Source organism: Cervus canadensis, chromosome 19, assembly GCF_019320065.1.
Source record: "Cervus canadensis isolate Bull #8, Minnesota chromosome 19, ASM1932006v1, whole genome shotgun sequence".
Classification (NCBI taxonomy): domain Eukaryota; kingdom Metazoa; phylum Chordata; class Mammalia; order Artiodactyla; family Cervidae; genus Cervus; species Cervus canadensis.
The window spans coordinates 32,882,160-32,905,773 of NC_057404.1; the positions used below are offsets into that span (position 1 = coordinate 32,882,160).

The 23,614-nt window shown below is 38.9% G+C and overlaps 1 protein-coding gene and 1 pseudogene across 2 annotated transcripts in view; both read left to right on the forward strand.

Annotated features, from left to right (window-relative positions):
• Positions 1–23,614, forward strand: part of GRID2 (glutamate ionotropic receptor delta type subunit 2) — a 1,570,085-nt gene that overhangs the window by 943,914 nt on the left and 602,557 nt on the right. For both annotated transcript variants that reach the window (XM_043438630.1, XM_043438631.1), the window contains exon 7: positions 3,099–3,260. In XM_043438630.1, coding sequence (XP_043294565.1) covers positions 3,099–3,260 — 162 coding nt within the window. The remainder of the gene's footprint in view (positions 1–3,098; positions 3,261–23,614) is intronic.
• LOC122421998 lies at positions 7,647–14,135 on the forward strand (annotated as a pseudogene).

The following is a 23,614-nucleotide window of genomic DNA, read 5'->3' on the forward strand; positions in this document are numbered from 1 at the left end:
TGTCTTTGGACCTAGGGCTTCCCTTGTGGCTCAGCTGGTAAAGAATCTGCCTGCAATGCAGGATACCTGGCTTTGATCCCTGGGTTGGGAAAATCCCCTGGAGGAAGGAAAGGTTACCCAGTCCAGTATTCTGTTTTGGAGAATTCTATGGACTGTATAGTCCTTGGGGCCTCAAACAGTCAGAGATGACTGAGCAACATTTGTTTTCTGACTTCACTGAACCATCAACACCAACCTCCTTTACATGCCAACTTTCCAATATCTGACACCTTCTTTGACTTGCTCTGAAACATTCTCTTTCCTTTAGTAGTTGATTACCTGGTATAATTTCTAGGCAGCTCATTATCTCAGCATTCTTCTTGTCTTTCTCTTATTTTTCAGTGTTTCTGTTGAAAGTTTAGTACTCAGAACTAACTTTATTTGCAGATGTGAATTGACTAGAGAGATTTGGATAAAATGTTATCTCTCTTGATCTTAATAAAACGCTTCAGACACAGAGACTGAGATAAAAATATAATGGTTTGAAGCAAATATTACTTCTGCTATAGTTCAGTGAAGTCAGAAAACAAATGTTGTTAGGGTAGATAGAGAGAAATGATTGGTCAAATGGCAGGATGCTGATGTTTAAGATGTTAGAGGAATTGTTCATTTGTGTCTAATAGTCACTTGTGCTGGTCATGGCCAGAGTAGAAGCAAAAGTCATCTGAATAAAAAGTGACCAAGAGGTCAGTAGGTAATGGCAGTGAGGGGCTGTAATGTGTGGCATGGTAAACAGCACAAACCTCAAGAGAGAAGAGAAATTTGCTAAGAAAGAAGTAAAAGAAGGGATAATAGAAAGCTCAGAGAATGTCATCACCCCCTTTTGATTCTGCAGTTTGGGATGTGAGCAAACAAAGAGAGGCAGTCATTTGTCAAAAACAGTTGTCACATATTGACTACAAATCACTGACCTTTTAGTCCAGCATGGATGCTAAAGTGCATGCCTCTAGATATGCAAAGGAGACTATGCCATAAGAAGTGTCACCAGTTGTCAGATCGCTCACATCTTGACTTCTGTTAAACCTAACTGATGTTAAACTAGACGTTCTTTTTTTTGACTTTCTTTCTTTGACAACTATTTATCAAAAACCAAATATGTGCTAGACTCTGGGCTAAGTCAAGAGGAAATAAAAAATAAGGGAAACAAAAAGTGCAAAAGGCAAAAATATTGCAATATGAGGCCCTATCCAGAAGGAACTTGTATTCTGTGTGAAAAGCAATTTAAAAGAAATCTTAGCATTCTGATATGCTTCAATAGAGATATGCACTGAGTGTTCCAGGAGATAAAACAAGAACTGCCCACCTAGCCTGGGAGTGGGGAAAGTCCTGAGAAGTTGTCAGGGTAGGATTCACCCAGCCTGTGATCCATGAATTGAGTATGAGAGGAAGTTAACTAGTTACACAGATAAAGAGACCTCAGAGGATGTTCCCACAACTATCTCATCTACACTCTTGAAGCAATCAGTCAGAGAGTGCAACAAAATAAAGCTAGGTTGCTTAGAGCAAGAGAATTTGAGGCAGTGGAGCCATGAGAGGTTAGAAAAGGTCAAATTATTGTAGATTATTGAGAAATATCCAAAGATTTGCCCCAGACTTTTGGATACAACTCATTCATCCTTCACGTCTCTTCTCGGTTTACCTTTTGGGTCTTCAGTGTAATTCAGGTGAAGTTCATTTCATCAGCTATTTTTAACTGCACGCATTACTCTTCATTCATTGCCAGTTACAGCCATCTCTCTAGTCCCTCTAGGAATTATCTGGTGGGTTGGGGGCAAAGATGAGGATGGCCTATCCAAATATTTCCTTATAAAGAACAAACTATTTCACGTGGTTCATAAGAGTATTCAAAGTCTCTTTAAAGGAAAGTCTACAAACACAAATGGTTGAAGATTTACCTAGTTTGAAAATTCAAAGGCACTGTTAGGAAGTGCTTATTAACAGTTGTTCAAATTCTTATCATGTTAATAGTTGAAGTTTAGTGGCATGCTGTGATGTGGGCAGAGAGTTTCATAAGATTTCTTCATGATTAATTATAAGCAAAGGGTAATCAAAGTACTGTCCCCTTTATTTTCAAGAAAAAATGTGATAATAAGACTCTAAAAAATCTGAGAAGATTTACATGCTTAAAATGGGTTTATTTTTTATGGCTATATTGAGTTCTCATTTTTTAATTTTGTATTGATTTTTTTCTTCAGAGAGGAAATAATATAACATTTAAACACTGTTATTGACCTTGGATATCTCATGGTGTCTACATTTTTTAAATGTTATTTCTAAATTATTTAAAAAAATAGACAACATTGGTAATTAACAGGGAGGATAGTGATTCTGGCAAACTGTAAGAGTGCAATACAGTGTATCAAATATTTGTATAATTTATTTTAAAATCTGTGTAGAGGGAAGTTAATATGATTACCTTAGAAGAAGAAATCATTAATGTAAACACACATTCACAAACAGCAGTTTATGGTATTTGTCATGTTAATTGCAATGCACCTGTATATAATTTTGTATAGACCCTTGATCATTGTAATGTTTATGAACGGTGCTGTTTCCTTTCACTTTTTCATTAATGAATCTCCATAGACACAAACATATAGGCAGATGGTGGCGTCCAGCACCTATGACACTCATCTTCCATGTAAAATCAAGTTGATATTTCTCCATCTGAAAAACCAGAATGAAAAAATTTGACATCTTCAGAAAATGTATTATTCATTTTCCCTTCCAATCTTAAGCCCTTAGATCTTTACTTCCTCAGAAAGAAATAAGGACCAGTGATTTTCTAAGGTCTGACACTAACAACCTTGCCTCTGTCAAAACTCCTCTTTTTTATCATCTCTCTCACACCTAAATAAGCTGAAAAAGCAGTTGAGGCATACAATCAGACAAGACTTCATTCTCAATAGCAAAATTGCCCAGGAAATGAAAAGAAGAAACCTTCTGCTTAATAAATAACCCAGTAAACCAGCTATCTATGACATGAACAGAAGCTTTTCTCCTTATTCTTGATGGTTGGCATCAATGATTCTAATGATTACTGTCTAATGTCCTTTCAGATTTCAAACCTTTACATATATGACACGGTGCTTCTGCTTGCTAACGCTTTTCATAAGAAGCTGGAGGACCGGAAGTGGCACAGCATGGCTAGTCTGTCATGTATCAGAAAGAACTCCAAGCCCTGGCAGGGAGGGCGCTCCATGCTGGAGACCATCAAGAAGGTAACTTCTAACTGGCATTTGTTTCTTCAAAATTCATCCATTAGTTTGTTGTCATTGTTAATTTTGTTTTTTTATTGAAGTACAGTTGATTTTACAATGTTGTGCCAATCTCTGCTGTAGAGCAAAATGACAGTTATCCACATATAGACATTTCTTTCTTTAATATTCTTTTCCATTATGGTTTATACAGGATGCTGCTTAAAGTCTCCTATGCCATACAGTTGTCTATCCATCCTACATGTAATAGTTTACATCTGCTAATCCCAAGTATCCCAATCCATCCCTCTCCCACATCTCTTCCCCCTTGGCAACCACATGTCTGACTAGCATTTTGGTCTTCCTAATATTTTTGCAAAGAGGAACAATACGTCATTGATGAGATATATTTTAGGATTTTTTTCTTCACTAATATTGCTGCCTATTCAGAGCACAAAATAGTGTAATGGATAAATTAAATATTAAAAAAAATCAAGGGCTTCCCCCGTGGCTCAGTGGTTAAGAACCTGCCTTGCAATGTAGGGGACACAGGTTCGCTCTGTAGTTCGGGAAGATCCCACATGCCATGGGGCAATTAAGCCTGTGTGCCGCAACTACTGAACCTGTGCTTTAGAGTCCTCGAGCCGCAACTACTGAGCACCCCACAACTAGAGAGTAACCCCTGCTGTCAGAAAAAAACACACACACACAGCAACGAAGACCCAGCACAGCCACAAATAAATAAAATTGAAATAAATATTTAAAAATTTCAAGGTCAGAAAATCACATGTCTGTGAAGTAGGGAGCCCTTATTTATTCATAAGGAAATTTTATGCAGATAAAAAATTAATCATTGAAATATTTTAATTCACCTTCATTGCATCATTAGTGTCAGAGATGCTCAAATTATTCAGTATCTGTCACAAAGTACAGAAAGTCACTTTTGTTTCTCTAACCCATCATCACCTGAAAAAAATAAACCCTAGATCTCGGTGTTTTTCAGTTAGATGATACATGGTAAGACATTGGATGTGATCTTTAATTTGCCTTACAATAAAAATATAAGTCATAAACAGTCAATATTTTGGTGCATTTGTGAGCTATTTGGGGTACTTGATGGCATTCTTCTTCACTGTCAGTGTGGTATTTAGCCTGCCTGTGACCTGCTTTAGCTCAGCTACCCGCTCCATTCCCAGAAGGCAGTTTATGTTGCTTAGCTCCTCTCACAGTTATAAGCATCCAGCAGTTTATTAGCCTCTTTGTCATGTCATCCTTGCTGGCATTTTCCATTTGTCTCACACAGCTTCTTGGATTTAAAATGAAATGATTAATAAAACAAACAAATTTCCCCTGTACCGTTTACACAAAGGAGACAGTCATTTGGAAGTTTATATTCTTCATTTTATGCATCCTTTTTCTTACTGCAAGCATTTGCCTTTTCCCCTGAAATAGTAAGAGAAATAGCTAGTCAAATGAAATGTGAAGTGTTTAGAGATGCCAGAGAAAAATCTAAAATTAACATTAAAAGGGAACTAGATGTACAAAAACCAGGAAGTGGAGGGAAAAATATGTTTCTCGTAGAGAAAAGCTTGCATTTTCCTCTTGGTGCTGTATCCTCTTTGCAGAAGAATCACTTTAATGAGAATTTAGGCTCTTATCAACAGAAGTGCTTGAGAATTAAATTGAATACATTGGCAGAGGAGGATTTTTTAAGTGAAAAATGAATAAGTCAAATCTAAACTCAAGGTGTTGCCAAAATCCCCCAGCTCTATTTCTATGGAGAGTTGGCAGGTATGAATCCAAGGGAGGTTGTTGAACATGGTTCCGATCCTGCCAATTTATTAATTCATGGCTTGGCTTGGATGCAGGAACCTGAATATATTCATTCTTCGGAAGCTGTCACACAAAGGCAGAATAATAGTTTGGGAGGTTGCTTAGGAGACACTTATTTAGTGAAAGTATCCGTAGGAGGGAAAAAGAGACACTATAATATGTAGGTATTTCTTATGGAGCAATTCAATATGTAAAATGTTTCTGTTAGAAAATTTATAATCAAAACAATGATTTTATATGATAATTATGAAGTTTTGTTTGAGAGAATATTTGTATATTTTTTCCTGTAAACTTTCAAGCCAGTAGCATTTTTTAAAGGAATATATCTATATTCTATATCTAAAGGCTAAGTTTGAATGATATGTATGATAACAAAAGTTCTGTTTCCTTATTTTTTTTTTCTCACATTTTGAATTGGCCTTGAAAACAAAGTCATGTTTTTCCAGTCATATTATTTTGCCTCACCTGAGTGTTTTGGTTATCCTATTTAGATGTCCAGGCTGATGACACTTCACAAAACAAGATAATTTACTACTTGCACAGGACCTCCTGAAGAAAGCAGAGTGGCCTGTGCGGGCCCAGGCTGGCTGTAGCAGAGTGCTGTGAATGGGCGGGACAGTTGTAGTAGTTAAGGGGCAAGCTGAGAATAGTTCCCATTTACTTGGGCTGGAGATTTTATAGGCTTAAATTTTACAGGGGTTTCAAAGAAGGAGATCCATGATGGGCTTTCTTGATCAACCTGTCCATATGTAGGGCCTAATGAGAAAGGCAGCTTAAAAAGAAGTCAGCTGCTAAACATCACAGATGAGGTCAGGCTCTTCATTACAATGGGAATATTCTGGTGATAAAATTCTTAGTTGCATTCAAGTAGCCACTGCATGCCTATAATCTGACCGTGTACTGTGCACTTTTCAAAACCTATGTACTAATGCAAAGAGTGCGTTTTCAGTTGCTTGGTTTTGTCTGACTCTTTGTAACCCTTTGGATTGTAGCCTGCCAGGCTCCTCTGTGCATGGGGTTTTTCAGGCAAGAATACTGGAGCAGGTTACCATTTCCTTTTCCAGAGGATCTTCTGAATCCAGGGATCAAAAGACAGATTCTTTTATTGCTGAGCCATCAGGGATTTCCAATGCAAGGTGTACAAAGAATTAAAAGAGTGAATGTCTGTCCTTTAATTAATTTGCATTCTCATCATGCAGATGAGATAAAAAGAGTTAAAAAAAAAAATGCAGTTGACATGAGCCTATAATGTCCAGTAAGAAGGAGGTGGTGGTTTCCAGGGAACTCTTGTGTTGCAACGTTATAATTTATTTTGTTGCTGTTGTTGTTCTGTCACCCAGTCATGTCTGACTCTTTGAGACCCCATGGATTGCAGCACACCTGTCCTCCTTGTCCTCACCATCTCCCAGAGCCTGCTCGAACTCATGTCCAATGAGTCAGTGATGCCATCCAACTATCTCATCTTCTGTCGTCCCCTTTTCCTGCCTTCAATCCTTCCCAGCATCAGGGTCTTTTCTAATGAGTCAGATCTTTGCATCAGATGGCCAAAGATTTGGAGTTTCAGCTTCAGCATCAGTCCTTCCAATGAATACTCAGGATTGATTTCCTTTAGGATTGACTAGTTGGATCTCTTTGCAGTCCAGGGGACTCTCAAAAGTCTTCTCCAGCACCACAGTTCAGAAGAATCAATATTTCGGCCTCAGCCTTCTTTAGGGTCCAAGTCTTATATCCATACATGACTACTGGAAAAACCATAGCTTTGACTATACGGACCTTTGTCAGCAAAGTAATGTCTCTACTTTTTAATATGCTGTCTAGGTTAGTCATAGCTTTCCTTCCAAGGAGCAGGCCTCTTTTAATTTCATGGCTGCAGTCACCATCTGCAGTGATTTTGTGAATTGGTAGAGTGAGTGCCTTCGTATTTATCTTCTTTTTTCAATAATAAGAGACTAATTTTCAAGTGATCATTTCTTTCAGAGAATATCAGCACCCCCAAGCCATTGCTGTTTACATGGAGTTATAGATTATTTTTTAGAAAGTTATAATTTTTAAAATAATGAGCCTTTAATTCATAGACATGTTATCTAGTCATCTTCTTATAACCCTCAGTAAAGATTTATGGTATTCTTCATATGTATTTTCATTGTTTTTATTCCTGAAATTTCACAGGGTTTTGAATATGCTCACCTGTGTGTATGTGTGTGTTTGCACACACTATCATGGATTGGATATGTTTCCATTATATTTTTAAACTAGTCATCGTACCTACAATGAACTGACCTGACCGACTTTTGATACACAACTCTGGATTCTTACTTCTTTCTTTGGAGTTTATTCCCTTATGCTTTTAAATACATATTGATATTATCTTTCAAAAAGTCCTCAGTACTTAATTCTAATACTTTAAATGTTTTAAAGCTTTGAAAAAATATTTTCTTGGTACATTTGGGAACACAATCTACCAGGTACTCTTGGAGTCCTTCAGGCTTTGGAGCAGTAAACTTCCCTTCCTGCAAGTGAGGGAGCCAGGCCATCTCTGTGTCAGAGACAATGATGCCAGGATTCTACCCATGTAAGATGAGGCTGGCCAGGCCTGGAACTGGCTGGAAGAGCCCTGTTATGCAGGACATAGTATTTTCCAGCTCTCTTCTGATGCACTCTTCAGGGATTCCTCCTGGTTTTGTTCTTGGTTCACCAAACAACATATGTTACTCTAAGCTTTTAGATAGAGGAAACCCCAGGCAGTGGTGTTACGGGCACACCCATGAGGCAGAGGCCTGACCTGGGGTCTGCACAAAAATGTCTGTAGGTGGTTTTACAGTATGGGCCAACAACAGAAAATAGAATGGCCAGTGAGCAGTTTCTAGGACAAAAACATGTGGTTTGAGGAACAGATATAAATATGGAAACCTGCAAAGCAAATTTTTGAGATTTTATTGACCTGGCTAAAGATGAAAATATTGCCATCAATACTGCTGAACCTCTATACATACACTTACTTGGGAAAGCAATTATTATTAGGGAGCCATTTTTAAATGTAAACTGTGAACACTTAAAATCATTTGACAAAAATCCATACAGACAGCTCACCTGCCTCCCACTACAAGTTATCCTAACTTTTAACATGGCTCTCAGTGAGATCTTTGACAGTTAACCTGACTCAGTCTCAGAACATCAGATTCAAGTAGGACCATTCAGTGTGTTGAATATGAGAAACTGAATCCGGAAGACCTCAGTCAGCTTATCACCATCCGTGTCACGATGATCAGGATGTCCTAGCTGATTCCAGAGATGCACGGGGCCTCCTCCCAGTGTCGTGTGCACCCACCCTGTCCAGTGGAGATGGACTGGGTCAGACCACTGAGCCTGCACATGTGCCTGCTGCCCCGGCACACGGTGGTGCTGACCCACGATTGCCTCATGCTCTCTGACAAGCAGATGATCAGACTCCGAGATTCTCCTGAAAGTATGCTTGCAGGGCAGATGCCTCATGGTGACATCCTTTTGCTCACAATGATATTGTTGACAAGGTTCATCTTGGGGACAGAGTGAACATTACTAGCATCTCTCCAGCTGTTCCTATTGAATCAATCCAGGAGTGAGTCATGTGAAGTCTGCCGACAGAACCCTCATTGGTATCATTCATTATCAGAAAACGGATGCAAAGAGTCTGCATGAAGGAGATAAAGAAGCAGAACAGAACCTTTTTCAGAGAAGCATGAGAAATTACTTAAAAAACTTTCCAGAAAAACAAGCATTTATGAGAGATTTGCTTCAGCCTCAGGTCCAAGCAATTAAGAACAGGAAGATTTCAAAAAGGAAATCACTTCAGCTTTTCCGGGAAATAGGGAAGGGTTTTAGTCACACAGGAAGAGGCAGATTTCGTGCTGAGATCAACCTCCTGCTGTGTGGCGACCGTGGCCCAGCAAGTCCCAGCGGCTGCAGTGTGGGTACAGCCTGGCCCCCTGGGACCAGCACACAACTGGGAAGGGTTTCAGTGATGTCGGCCTGATAGCATATGTAGTGAAAGGCCCTGAGAGGGGACGGCTGGTACTGCAGGCCAGACCCTTTTCCTGAGGGACAGTGGCATATGCTGTATTGATACTTAAGAAGATGAATCAAAGTACACAACCAGCACTGCTCAAAGTCAGGGAACAGCTGACTCTCCTCACCAAAAAGCCTGCGATTATTTGCCAGCTCAAGGCATGAGCATGTATCCTAGAAGTAGCAAATTCTACTGAGTCTCAGTGTGTATGTTAGTTGTTCAATCGTGTCCAACAGAGAAGTTGGCCAGACTTCTCTGTCCATGGGATTCTCCAGGCAGGAATACTGAAGTGGGTGGACATTCCCTTCTCCAGTGGATCTTCCCAACCCAGGGATCCAACCCAGATTTCCTGCACTGCAGGCAGATTGTTTACCATCTGAGCCACCAGGGAAGCCCATTGAATCTCAGTGTAATGCTAAAAAAAGTAAATAAATAAAACACACATAAGAAGTATCCAGGGACAACATATATTATTATCAAAGTTCAGTTTTATCTTCCTTGTATTAGACCTCAGATGAGAGCCTGTGGCAGGCATCTGGCTCTCTACCGCGTGACTCTGTACCACCAGAGCAGGAAGCAAGCAGAAGAAGAGTGCATGGATACAGCCACGCCGAAGGGCCATGCTATCACAGCACTGGATGCCGAGGTTGACTCAGGAGGCCAGTCAGGCTGTCACTGAAGCTCCAGGAGTGGAGGGATGGTTTCTGCATACCCTCAACAGCAGAAATCATTTAAATGGCTTAGCTGAAGCCCACGCCAAAGTATGATTTTCAAATAAAGTTGAAGTAAAGACACTGACCTCCATAAAGAGGCTGTTAGCAGTATCCTGTTAACCCCTAGACTGGCACTGTGGACATATCTATTGTTACTACAGAAATGAGCACCATCTGTCCTAAATGGAAAGAAAAGTTAGCTGAAGCACTGAGAAAATTTATTTTATCTAAGAGTAAAACATCAAGCCAAGGTACTCATAACTTTTGAAAGATGTTGGGGGACAATCTGACATAGCAATTACCAAAGCTATTATAGTTGACAAAGCATGGTGTGCCTTGGCTGATGTTGATTGTTTGATGGTGATTGAAAAAGCTGCTTGCTTGCTCTGGGGCTCTGGTGAGCAGTGGAGTGTGTTCAGCTCCTCTGCACTTGGTCACTGCTCTTGCTGCCATATATTTGCAGTAGAGGGGCCAACAGAAAGATATTCTTAGGCTCTGTTTGGTTTCATAAAAATTTTCTAGCCTGGGTTCAGTTTTTCTTAGTAAAATGTGTTTTCTTTTTTGTTGTTTGCCCCCACATTTTGTAATAAGTAAAAACATGGCTCCAATTTACAATATATACAGTCGAGATAATTTTCTTGAAGTGCCTTTGTTAGCAACAGGGCTTAGAATCTGTGTATAGAGAGCGGGATATCAATCTTTTTTGAAGATGGCAGCCAGGGTCATAGCTTTTGTGCTTAACTTCCTAATAGCAATCATCCATGTGCTTGGGGTTTTTATAATATGAGGTGAGGCTTAGACAGAGTCATTTTCCCTGTTAAAGCACTCAGTGTAATTCCTTCCAGAGGCTTGTTCTCATGGCTACTATAAAATCAGAATTAAATGATAGGAAATGATTATGTTCTGGGTTAATTTCTGCCATTTTATCCTAAGATATAAAGCTTTTCCCCAAATAAATGATAGAATTTAAAAAACAACAATAAAAGAAAACTTTTATTGGCTAATTAGTTTCCAGTTCCAAACTTGTGTAATTTTGGTGATAAACACCATCTTGGTTTAATAAAAATGCTACAGTGTTCTGCTATTAAATATATCAAGGGCATAATTTGAAAAGAGATTTTTTAAATTGTGTAAAGACTGTATCCTCCTTTTATACTTAAAACTTTTATTAGTAACTCATGCAATTTTAGCATAGCAAGATAAAGTTAATCTAACCTATTTTCTGCAATTTTAAGGTAGAGAAAACTGAGTCTCAGAAAAAGTAAATGAACTATTAAGGGTTGGTTACGCAGCAAATCAGTTTTAAATATCAAGATTTCTGGTTTCCAGTTTTATGTTCTAGGTACCATACAATTTATCTGTTTTGTCGTTCTTGGCAGTAGTGTCTGTTTACTACAAATCAAAATTATTGAATCTTCCCAGCTGGCACTATGGTAAAGAATTCCCCTGCCAATGCAGGAGGCACAGGAGATGCAAGTTTGATCACTGGGTTGAGAAGATTCCTTGAAATAGGAATTGGCAACCCACTCCAGTATGCTTGCCTGGAATATTCTATAGACAGAGGAGCTCGGAGGGCTATCATACAGGGAGCTGCAAAGAGTCGGACACTACTGAGCACAAGCTCAACAAAGAAGATACACACACACGTACCGAGAAATCAGGGGTATAGGCACCATGTGTTGATGTTATATAAACAATACTTTATTTTTAATACGGCCTTTCCAAATTCCCTGAAGTTGGTATGTACATTAATGAGTCTGTAAAAGACTATTCCAAAACCCTTGACTGCATTTTTTAACAACTCTTTGGGTGAAAAGTTTATTTTCACATGTATGCATTCTTAATTATATGATGCTACATTTAAATGTATATTTTAGTAAGGAGTTTTCAGACTGTGTAATTTAAGTTTGTTGATGTTACTTACCCTACAGCAAGCTTTCAAACATTTTAAACAAAATAAGTACAGCAAATAGAAGTAGGACTGCTCTGGAAGAGAGTGGGAGAGAGTCTCCAGATGGACTCCCACCACGATCAGTTCTCAGAACCACAGTCTGAAAATCAGCTCCCTGGAGTATTTAGAAGTCAGCTTAATCTGTTATCCATATAGCTGTACTGTCTTTCTTACAGGTTGTGGAATAGCATTACACCCATGCAACATGAGTGTGTGATTTTTATTTACAGACTTGCTCTATGATTAAATGGCATTTTCTGTTTTTATTACTGTTACTTTTGTAACAGTTTCCAAGAGTACACTTTGTGTGTTCATACATTCATCATTCTTTTAACAGATATTTATCAAATGCCTGTAACATGGACTCTATTGTTCAAATGCTTTTGTGTGATTTCCCAAAAAGCTACTTAGAACCTAGCTGTGAATAATGGCTAATAAGTATACACAAAGGTATACTCTAGGGTGAGAGATAATAAAGGGCCTCAAATGTGGTAAAAATAGGATTCTGTGGAATCTTAGCAGGGTCCACAATGTGTGATGCAAATCGGATCCATGCTTCATGGCTCAGGTACTCCTTTTAGGGAGGACACACAGCTGAGTCCATCTAGGGCCTCCCCGGGCAGAGGTGTTCTGCTCTACTCCTTTTCTGGAAGAGCATGTGCACATTGGCTGGTCGTTGCAGAACTAGGAAGGTCTGAGTGCCTGGCCTCCATCTGGGTTAACTATGAAGAGATACTGCACCTACAGACTGGCTCATGGGATCACCTGAGCTGCTGAGGAAGTTGTGCTGAACCTAAACCCTTCCCTCTGTCCATTCCCCCTTGTCGCATTCCCTTGCATATACTTTTCATAGGAGCACTTCAAAGAACCCTCCTAGACACCAGCAAATCTCTGTCTCAGAGCTGTTTTCTGAGGAACCTGACCCCAAGCCAAGAAAAAAATTAGAAAAAATGGCATGGAACTGGTAACATCTTAACTTGAGAATCAGTCCATGGGTTGCAAAGGGTCAGACAGGAGTTAGTGACTGAACAACAATGAATGTAAAGTTATGGAGAGGTACATATTTCGGGTGGTAGAAGCACTGTAGCTGACATATATATTGCAATAAATTACATAGACACTGACAAAGATTGATTAATTTACCAGAGTGCACAGAACACGTAGAGTAGTTGAGAGTGGAAAAAGATTGAGGAAAGGAATTAATTTTGTAGGTAAACGAAAGATCTTAAAGAATTTGGGGGCATAGATAAGTGACAGAATCAGAGCTGAGTTTTAGAAAGAATATGTTTACATCTTTTGTTTAATTAAAGAACAAACTAAGAAAACTATTATACTCAAAATATGTTATTACATATAAAAACATTGACATTTTGCATGTATTCGATACAAGTAAGCCTAACAATTGATAAATATTGATATTTTATTGATATCCTTAAATAGATCCTTAAATCAAATACTTCCACCTTGGTTTAATTGATCAATTTCTACTAAATCCTTTGTGTAGTTATTTTCAGTACCTAATGTGGGAAAGTAGAATATATCAACATGTGTGTCTGTATCTCAGATCTTTTAGTATCAACTTGATACATGTTGATACATATTATCCTAAAAGAGATACACTGATACATATTGATATCTAAAAGAGTATTCTTTAAAACGGCAAAAATATTAAAAATAATTCTTATATAGTAATATATTCATTCAAATATTTATTGAATACTACTACCATATGCTGTACTGTGAGATCACAAAAAAAGGAAGAAAAATAGATATATCAAAAAAAATTATAAGTGTGATCAGTTCGACAAAAGGGGAAATACCAACTGTTCTGGAAGTATGTGACTGGAGGACCTACTTAGGCATAAGAGGGATAGATAAGTGGGAACATTTATGATGAATAGGCATTATCCAGAAAAGGAAAGAGGAGTGTATTGCAGGGATATAGAAGAGAATATCTGATGCAAGAGCAGTATCATGTAAGCAGGTTTGGAGGAAAAAAGAGTTTGGCATATTTAAGCATCTGAAAAAAGACTGAGGGGGCTGGAATAGAAACAACAGGAACATGGCTCTTTATGAGCTAAACCAGATAGACAGGGAAAGATTATGAGAGGTTTTGTAGACCTTAGTAAAGTTCCCAAGCTTTATTTGACGCGCCCGGTTTGTATAGGGTCAGGTGCGAAGGTGCTGGAGCAGAAGCCCTGAAGTCTGGGTCCGAGATGACTCCTCCCTGTAAGTCAGTGGTCCCCCCTCCCACAGCTCTGGGACCCCGGCCCCACGGGAGGGCAGTGCTGGAGCAGCAGGGGCCCATGCGGGCTCTCAGAGCATTGCGGGGCATGGGTTACAGAAGGCTGGTTTAGACAGAGATCCAGGTTGCCTCTGCTGTGACGCCTGTGTAAGTGCCAACAAAGGCTGCCCCCTCCCTGCCTAGATGCTGTCCCAGGTCTGAGTCTCCTCTGTGCTCCAAGGCCTAGCTCTTTCCTCAGTCATGGCAGTCCTCGATCCAGTGCGGAACTGAGTCATGAAATAAGCAGTGTTGGTCCATTCGATAGGCTCAGGCTGGGGCATGTGCTAGGTGGGTAGCAGAAAACTGGGCAGCCGCTAGTTCAGTCTCACACTGCCCTCTCTACCCTGCCTTGGGAGCAAGCCAGAGCATGGACCCTCTTCGCAGGCTCAGTCCAGGCTTCCCATAGCCCTCCTCCTCAGCAGCCCTCCACCCAGGGGGCAGGTCTGCCCTTTGTCAGACCCCAGGCCTGGGAGCCCAATATGTGACGTAAATTGCTCACGCCCCAGGGAGGATGTCTGCCTTTGTGACCTCTCTTTTCCTCTGAGTCCCTTCCCAGGGCCACAGGTCCTAACCTGATTGTTTTCTCTTCCTACCTGATTACATGAGAATTGTTTCTTACTGCCTTGGTTTTATCAGTCTGTCTGCCATTTTCCAGTTAGTTTTCAATAAGAGTAGTTCCACGTGTAAATGTATTTTTGATGTGCTGCTAAGGGAATTTTTCTAAGAAGTAAGTCTTTCTTACTTCTGTATTCTGTCTTACTTCTTATTGTTTTACTCCTTTGTCCTGATTGATTTCCCCTTGTTGATTTTTAAAATTTGTATATTTAGAGTAACATAAACATATTATTTGCTTTTTGTGTTAAGTACTGTGTACCATTTAAAATTATAAACCTGAAGGAAAGAGAGAGAGAATTTAGGAAAACATAATGTGACTTACCAGAAACAGTACTGACTTGGAATATAAGATAGCCTTTTGACAGAAATGGGTGCAAATAAACTTTCTGCCATAAGAGCTTTGGAAAAGTGCAAATCAGTGTCCTTAGAATAATCTTCTTGTGGACCCATCAATGTTCCCTGCAACTTCAGGGCATTTGAATCAGAGTGGATAAAACAGTATCCGTTCTGATTTAATTTAGTTCAACAGACATCTTTTGAGCAATCAGTGTGATTTGCATAAGTTATATTGGACACACAGCTTACATGATCTAGAGGAAGAATATCAGGCACAATTTTAAGGCTTTAGTTCAGGCTCCTCAAATACCTAGTTGTCTGGGCACTGGTTTCTTCTCTGTGATGTAGGTAGCATGACCAGAATGTTAGTAGGTTCCTATTTCCTGCTCAGTTTGCTTCAGGTTTCTATTATGAAGGAATACATGAGTGTATATGTATGCTTATAAGCATAAATATATGCGCTTAGTCACTCAGTCATGTCCGACTCTTGGTGACCCTTTGGATTGTAGCCCGCCAGGCTCTGCTGTTCAAGGGGTTCTCAAGGCAAGAATACTGGAGTGGGTTGCCATCTCCTCCAGAGGATCTTCCCAGCCCAGGGGTTGATCCCAGAACTTCTGCATTGCCAGTGAATTCTTTACCCACTGAGCCATCAGATGTGGTGAATGTATACATCTATATCTATATACACGTATACATGTGCATAAATGTTATATGGCAACTCAAATTTTCCTAACCATTTTTCACAAATATTTATGTTTATTTATTTATTTATTTTTGTCATATTGTATTCTAGTACTTATATACAAATTCTGTCTCTTTTCCGAGTATAAAACATAGTATTTTCTTTCTCTCAGGGATTTTTCCTCACTGAAATTAACTGAAGAAACATGAGGGCCTCAGGACACACTGCTGAGTCTGGCATCTCCCAGTGTGTTCATTGCCTTGCTGGGCTAGTTTGTTTTCCAGGCTGTCTTTAGTTATCAAGCATATCTGCAGGTTGCAAGGAACCTAGGAATATGTATAAGGAAATTAGACTAGTGGCATAAATATTTGATGTTTCCTATGATCTTCCAAAAGTATCTCTCAGTTCTTTGCAGTTTCAAAAATAGGGATAAACCCTTCAGCCTCATAAAGAGAGTGAAATAAATACTTAGTAGATTTTTTCCTTCTTTTTTCCAACTTATCCTATCCATAAGGGAGCATCAAACTTTAGCCTTTTCAAAAACTGATTATCCAGTGGTAAATTATTCCCAACCTTTGATCTTCTCTTTCCTCTTCTCTTCTGCTCTTTATATTTGATGCACATTGGTATTTCTATATCATGTGTATGATGAAATCCAAACTGATTTTACTTGATATTTTTCAAAAGGTTTACTCTGGAGGCAATTATTACTGTCAGTTTAATGGACATTTAAAAATTATCTATATGTGTTATTCATACTATTAATGTCCCATTAGCTTATTTTGTTTAGAATCAGCTGTATCAAGAGATTAAAAGACCGCGACTATGCATGCACAAAGATAATGACTGCTCATTACCACCTGGCCAGCACACATTTTTACCAGTGCTCTAATTTCAATGTTGATCTGGAGATAGATGAAAAAAAGAAGCTCAAAAACATGAGAATATTCTTAGGCAACCAAATAGCAGAGAGTTCAAGTCTGAGTCAGCTAGGCAGGGACTTCAGTTAAAGGTTTTATTTGCTTGAAATATTAACCTCTCAAACATCCTTTATGCTACATGAGGGAAAGTTTTACTGATTACACATGCTAACAGCTCATTAAGAATATAACAAAGCAGGTAAATTATGAAGTCAAAAAGGTGAAAAAAGATAAGTGGAGGCCACAGTAAATTAAATGTGAGTTCACTGATTTATGGAATTTTGTAACATGTGCAATATGGACTAAAGTGGCCTATATTGCTCAGTACCAACTATGAACCAGAGAAGAGACTGGCCCAGAATGGCTATGAGTATCAATGGGGAATAATAATAATACAATGCCAGGCAGTCTGGTGATTCAAAGCTTAGAGTTTTCAGGAGGATAGCATTTTTGCACTGAAGCAATCATATTGATATGTGTATTGATACCCTCCTTTTCTTGGAAATAAAGTGATGTCAGAAATGTAAGATTCTGATATAATTGGAAATATTACTGAAGTAGATGTGTGATTGAAAGCATAAAAAGCACTTATGAAAAGATTTCTGAATACCAGTAGTTTGAATTATGTGTAGTAATACAAGCTATATTCATCAATCAAATTCCTACAGTATTTCTCATTTGGAGATATTTATGATAATAAGATCCACTGTCCTTAAACCCCAGGCTTTAATACCTTAAGCGATAATTGGGCTCCTTGAAATATTAGTACTGAGTGAATATACAGTATCAGATTCCCTTATTGGAATAGGATAGTTTACCCGTATCAAAGATAAAGGCAATAAAGAGACACTGACAAAGGAGAGAGAGCTCATTTGAAATCCTGCATGGCTCCGCAAGTCTGTTCTTCCCACATCGGACATACTTGTATGTTCTGTATCCAAAAAAGGCTTTGAAAGCCTATGTCACACAATAGGGAGCATTTACATGATGAAATATCTCTGTTTTTGCCCTAGAAAGTGTAAAGCTTTAGGACATTTTCCAGGGAGCCATAAGCCATTAGTTCATAGATTCGGAGTTTGTTTACTATAATAATTCTTCAGACTGGAACATCTTGCGAAGGGCTTTTATAGATAATACATTTCTTCCTAGTAAATATTACTCGTCCCTTTACCTGGAGTTGCAGTTGACAAGGACGTTAGACTCATTTACCTCCTTTTATCCCCCCCCCCGCCCCCCCGCCGGCTGCTCCATGAGCACATACACAAAGACACATTTCAAAAAGAGGGTGGACAGAACCTAGACCAGCTGCTTTAACTCTTTACTCCCCAAATACTAGTCAAAGAAATATGTGCGGTGCTTAGTTGCTCAGTCGTTTCCAACTCTTTGTTACCCCACGGACTGTAGACCAGCAGGCTCCTCTGTCCATGGGGATTCTCCAGGCAAGAATACTGGAGAGGGTTGCCATGCAATTAAATATAACTGAGTCAAATTAACAAAAGCATTTTCCAAAGCTATGTAAATCTTCAAGCATATAAGTTTTGCAACCCTTGTAAACTTTAGTTGAAAAAAAACAGGAGCATGATTATAATTTCTAGAGGAATTATAAACCAAAAAAATTAAATAATCATGGAAATGATGATCATCATACTAATTAAGCTCTCATAATTTATCAAGCACACTGCTATATTATTTATGTAATAATCTTCTCAGGTACATACTATTATTTTGCATTTAACAGATGTAGAAATTGGGACATAGAGAAATTAAAATGACTTAGCCAGGTTTATACAGCTAGTAGACTCTGCTACCATTGATAAAATCCAGAAAGTTCAGTTCAGTTCATTCCAGTCATTCAGTCGTGTCCAACTCCTTGTGACCCTATGGACTGCAGCAGGACACGTCTCTCTGTCCCTCACCAACTCCTAGAGTTTACTCAAACTCATGTCCATTGAGTCGGTGATGCCATCCAACCATCTCATCCTCTGTCATCATTTTCTCCTCATGACTTCAATCTTTCCCAGCATCAAGGTCTTTTCCAATGAGTCAGTTCTTCACATCAGACGGCCAAAGTATTGGAGTTTCAGCTTCAGCATCAGTCAGTCCTTCCAATGAATATTCTACTGATTTCCTTTAGGATGGACTGATTGGATCTTGCAGTCCAAGGGACTCAAGAGTCTCCTCCAACACCACAGTTCAAAAGCACCAATTCTTTGGCACTCAGCTTTCTTTATACTCCAACTCTCACATCCATACATGACCACAGGAAAAACCATAGCTTTGACTTGATGGACCTTTGTTGGCAAAGTAATGTCTGCTTTTTAAGTTGCCATCTAGGTTGATCATAACTTTTCTTCCAGGGAGCAAGTGTCTTTTAATTTCCTGGCCGCAGTCACCATCTGCAGTGATTTTGGAGCTCAAAAAAATAAAGTCTCTCACTGTTCCCACAGTTTCTGCATCTATTTGCCATGGACTGATGAAACAAGATGCCATGATCTTAGTTTTCTGAATATTGAGTTTTAAGCCAACTTTTTCGCTCTTCTCTTTCACATACATCAAGAGGCTCCATAGTTCTTCATTTTCTGCCATAAGGGTGGTATCATCTGCTTTATCTGAGGTTATTGATATTTCTCCCAGCAATCTTGATTCCAGATTGTCCTTCATCCAGCCCAGAGTTTCTCATGATGCACTCTGCATATAAGTTAAATAAGCAGGTTGACAATATACAGCCTTGACATACTCCTTTCCCTATTTAGAACCAGTCTATTGTTCCATGTCCAGCTCTAACTGTTGCTTCCTAACCTGTATACATGTTTCTCAGGAGGCAGGTTAGGTGGGTCTGGTATTCCCATCTCTTGAAGAATTTTCACAGTTTGTTCAGATCCACAGAGTCAAAGGCTTTGGCATAGTCAATAAAGTAGAAATAGATGTTTTTCCGGAATTCTCTTGATTTTTTGATGATCCAGCAGTTGTTAGCAATTTGATCTTAGGTTCCTCTGCCTTTTCTAAATCCAGTTGGAATATCTGTAAGTTCACAATTCATGTACTGTTGAAGCCTGGCTTTGAGAATTTTGAGCATTACTTTGCTAGTGTGTGAGATGAATGCAATTGTGCAGTAGTTTGAGCATTCTTTGGCATTTCCTTTCTTTGGGATTGGAATGAAAACTGACCTTTTCCATTCCTGTGGAGACTGCTCAGTTTTCCAAATTTGATGACATATTGAGTGCAGCACTTTCACAGCATCATCTTTTAGAGTTTGAAATATGACTTCAAAATCTGACATCCAGGAAATCTGACTTCAGAATTCATGCTGTTTACTGTTAAATCACATATGAGAAGAGCACAGATAATTCAAATTTATAAATTTTTTTAAAATTTTTTTATTAGTTGGAGGCTAATTACTTCACAACATTTCAGTGGGTTTTGTCATACATTGATATGAATCAGCCATAGATTTACACTTATTCCCCATCCCTATCCCCCCTCCCACCTCCCTCTCCACCCGATTCCTCTGGGTCTTCCCAGTGTACCAGGCCCGAGCACGTGTCTCATGCATCCCACCTGGGCTGGTGATCTGTTTCACCATAGATAGTATACATGCTGTTCTTTTGAAACATCCCACCCTCACCTTCTCCCACAGAGTTCAAAAGTCTGTTCTGTATTTCTGTGTCTCTTTTTCTGTTTTGCATATAGGGTTATCGTTACCATCTTTCTAAATTCCATATATATGTGTTAGTATGCTGTAATGTTCTTTATCTTTCTGGCTTACTTCACTTTGTATAAGGGGCTCCAGTTTCATCCATCTCATTAGGACTGGTTCAAATGAATTCTTTTTAACGGCTGAATAATATTCCATGGTGTATATGTACCACAGCTTCCTTATCCATTCGTCTGCTGATGGGCATCTAGGTTGCTTCCATGTCCTGGCTATTATAAACAGTGCTGCGATGAACATTGGGGTGCACGTGTCTCTTTCAGATCTGGTTTCCTCAGTGTGTATGCCCAGAAGTGGTATTGCTGGGTCATATGGCAGTTCTATTTCCAGTTTTTTAAGGAATCTCCACACTGTTTTCCATAGTGGCTGTACTAGTTTGCATTCCCACCAACAGTGTAAGAGGGTTCCCTTTTCTCCACACCCTCTCCAGCATTTATGATTAAAACTCTCCAAAAAGCAGGAATAGAAGGAACATACCTCAACATAATTAAAGCTATATATGACAAACCCACAGCAAGCATCACCCTCAATGGTGAAAAATTGAAAGCATTTCCCCTGAAATCAGGAACAAGACAAGGGTGCCCACTCTCACCACTGTTATTCAACATAGTGTTGGAAGTTTTGGCCACAGCAATCAGAGCAGAAAAAGAAGTAAAAGGAATCCAGATAGGAAAAGAAGAAGTGACACTCTCACTGTTTGCAGATGACATGATCCTCTACATAGAAAACCCTAAAGACTCTACCAGAAAATTACTAGAACTAATCAATGAATATAGTAAAGTTGCAGGATATAAAATTAACACACAGAAATCCCTTGCATTCCTATATACTAACAATGAAAAAACAGAAAGAGAAATTAAGGAAACAATACCATTCACCATTGCAACAAAAAGAATAAAATACTTAGGAGTATATCTACCTAAAGAAACAAAAGACCTATACATAGAAAACTATAAAACACTGATGAAAGAAATCAAAGAGGACACAAATTTATAAATTTTTATTAATAAAACTGGATAAAATGAGAGAAGCTATTCAAAAATAACAGTGAAGGATCAGTTTTATTGATTATTACTGTTGGAAAAATGAAATTGATTAAATATTTTAATGAATATGTGAGGAATAATTTGTTTTAATGGCTGCTGTGAGCTCAGTGTCATGTGATGGGCTACAAGACACAGAAGAAGCAGGAGATACAGCAGACGGCATAAAACCTGCCAAACAAGACTAGAAGTTGAGTTAGAGATTATGGCAAACGGGATAATTTTAAGTACCAACATTACAGAGGTCAAAACTAAGCAGATCAAAGGTTAACATAATTTTGCCAAGAGAATGCACTAGTCATAGCAGACACCCCCTTCCAACAACACAAGAGACTCTACATGTGGACCTCCCCAGATGGTCAATACTGAAATCAGATTAATTATATTATTTGCAGCCAAAGATAGAGAAGCTTTATACAGTCAGCAAAAACAAGACCGGGAGTTGACTGTGGCTCAGATCATGAACTCCTTATTGCCAAATTGAGACGTAAAGTGAAGAAAGTAGGGAAAAACACTAGACTATTCAGGTATGACCTAAATCAAATCCCTTACAATTATACAGTGGAAGTGGCAAATAGATTCAAGGGATAAGATCTGATAGACAGAGTGCCTGAAGAACTATGGACGGAGGTTTCTGACATTGTACAGGAGGCAGTGATCAAGACCATCCCCAAGAAAAAGAAAGGCAAAAAAGGAAAAATTGTTGTCTGAGGAGATCTTACAAATATCTGAGAAAAGAAAAGAAGCTAAAGGCAAAGGAAAAAAGGAAAGACATACCCATTTGAATGCAGAGTTCTAAAGAATAGCAAGAAGAGATAAGAAAGCCTTCCTCAGTGATCAATGCAAAGAAATAGAGGAAAACAATAGAATGGGAAAGACTAGAGATCTCTTCAAGAAAATTAGATATACCAAGGGAATATCTTTCATGCAAAGATGGGCACAATAAAGGAAAGAAATGGTATGGACCTAACAGAAGCAGAAGATATAAAGAAGAGGTGGCAAGAATACACAGAGAACTATACAAAAAAGATCTTCATGACCCAGATAATCACGATGGTCTGATCACTCATCTAGAGCTAGACATCCTGGAATGCAAAGTCAAGCGGGCCTTAGGAAGTATCACTATGAACAAAGCTAGTGGAAGTGATGGAATTCCATGTGAGCTATTTCAAATCCTAAAAGATGGTGCTGTGAAAGTGCTACACTCAATATGCCAGCAAATTTGGAGAACTCAGCAGTGGCCACAGGACTGGAAAAGATCAGTTTTCACTCCAATCCCGAAGAAAGTCAATGCCAAAGAATGTTCAAAGTACTGCACAATTGCACTCATCTCACATGCTGGCAAAATAATGCTCAAAATTCTCCAATCCAGGCTTTAACAGGACATGAACCGTGAACTTCCAGATGTTCAAGCTGGATTTAGAAAAGGCAGAGGAACCAGAGATCATATTGCCAACATCTGCTGGATCATTGAAAAACAAGAGAGTTTCAGAAAAACATCTACTTCTGCGTTATTGATTGTGCCAAAGCCTTTGACTGTGTGGGTCACAAGAAACTTTGAAAAATTTTTCAAGACATTGGAATACCAGACCACCTGATCTGCCTCCTGAGAAAACTCAGGAGGCAACAGTTAGAACTGGACATGGAACAACAGACTGGTTCCAAATAGGGACAGAAGTACATCAAGGCAAAAAGAGCCAGACATCCCTGTATTGTCACCCTGCTTATTTAACTTATATGCAGAATACATCATGAGAAACGCTGGTCCGGATGAAACAGAAGCTAGAATCAAGATTGCTGGGGGAAATATCAATAACCTCAGGTATGCTGATGATACCATCCTTATGGTAGTAACAAAGAAGAACTAAAGAGTCTCTTGATGAAAGTGAAAGAGAAGAATAAAAAATTTGGCTTAAAACTCAGTATTCAGAAAACTAAGATCATGGCATCTTGTTTCATTGCATCATGGCAAATAGATGCAGAAACTGTGGGAACAGTGAGAGACTTTATTTTTGGGGGGCTCCAAAGTGACTGCAGATAGTTGCTACAATCATGAAATTAAAAGCCACTTGCTCCTTGGAAGAAAAGTTGTGACCAACCTAGACAGCATATAAAAAAAGCAGAGACATTACTTTCCCAACAAAGGTCTGTCTATTCAAAGCTATGGTTTTTCCAGTAGTCATGTATGGATGTGAGAGTTGGAATATAAAGAAAACTGAGTGCCGAGGAATTGATGCTTTTGAA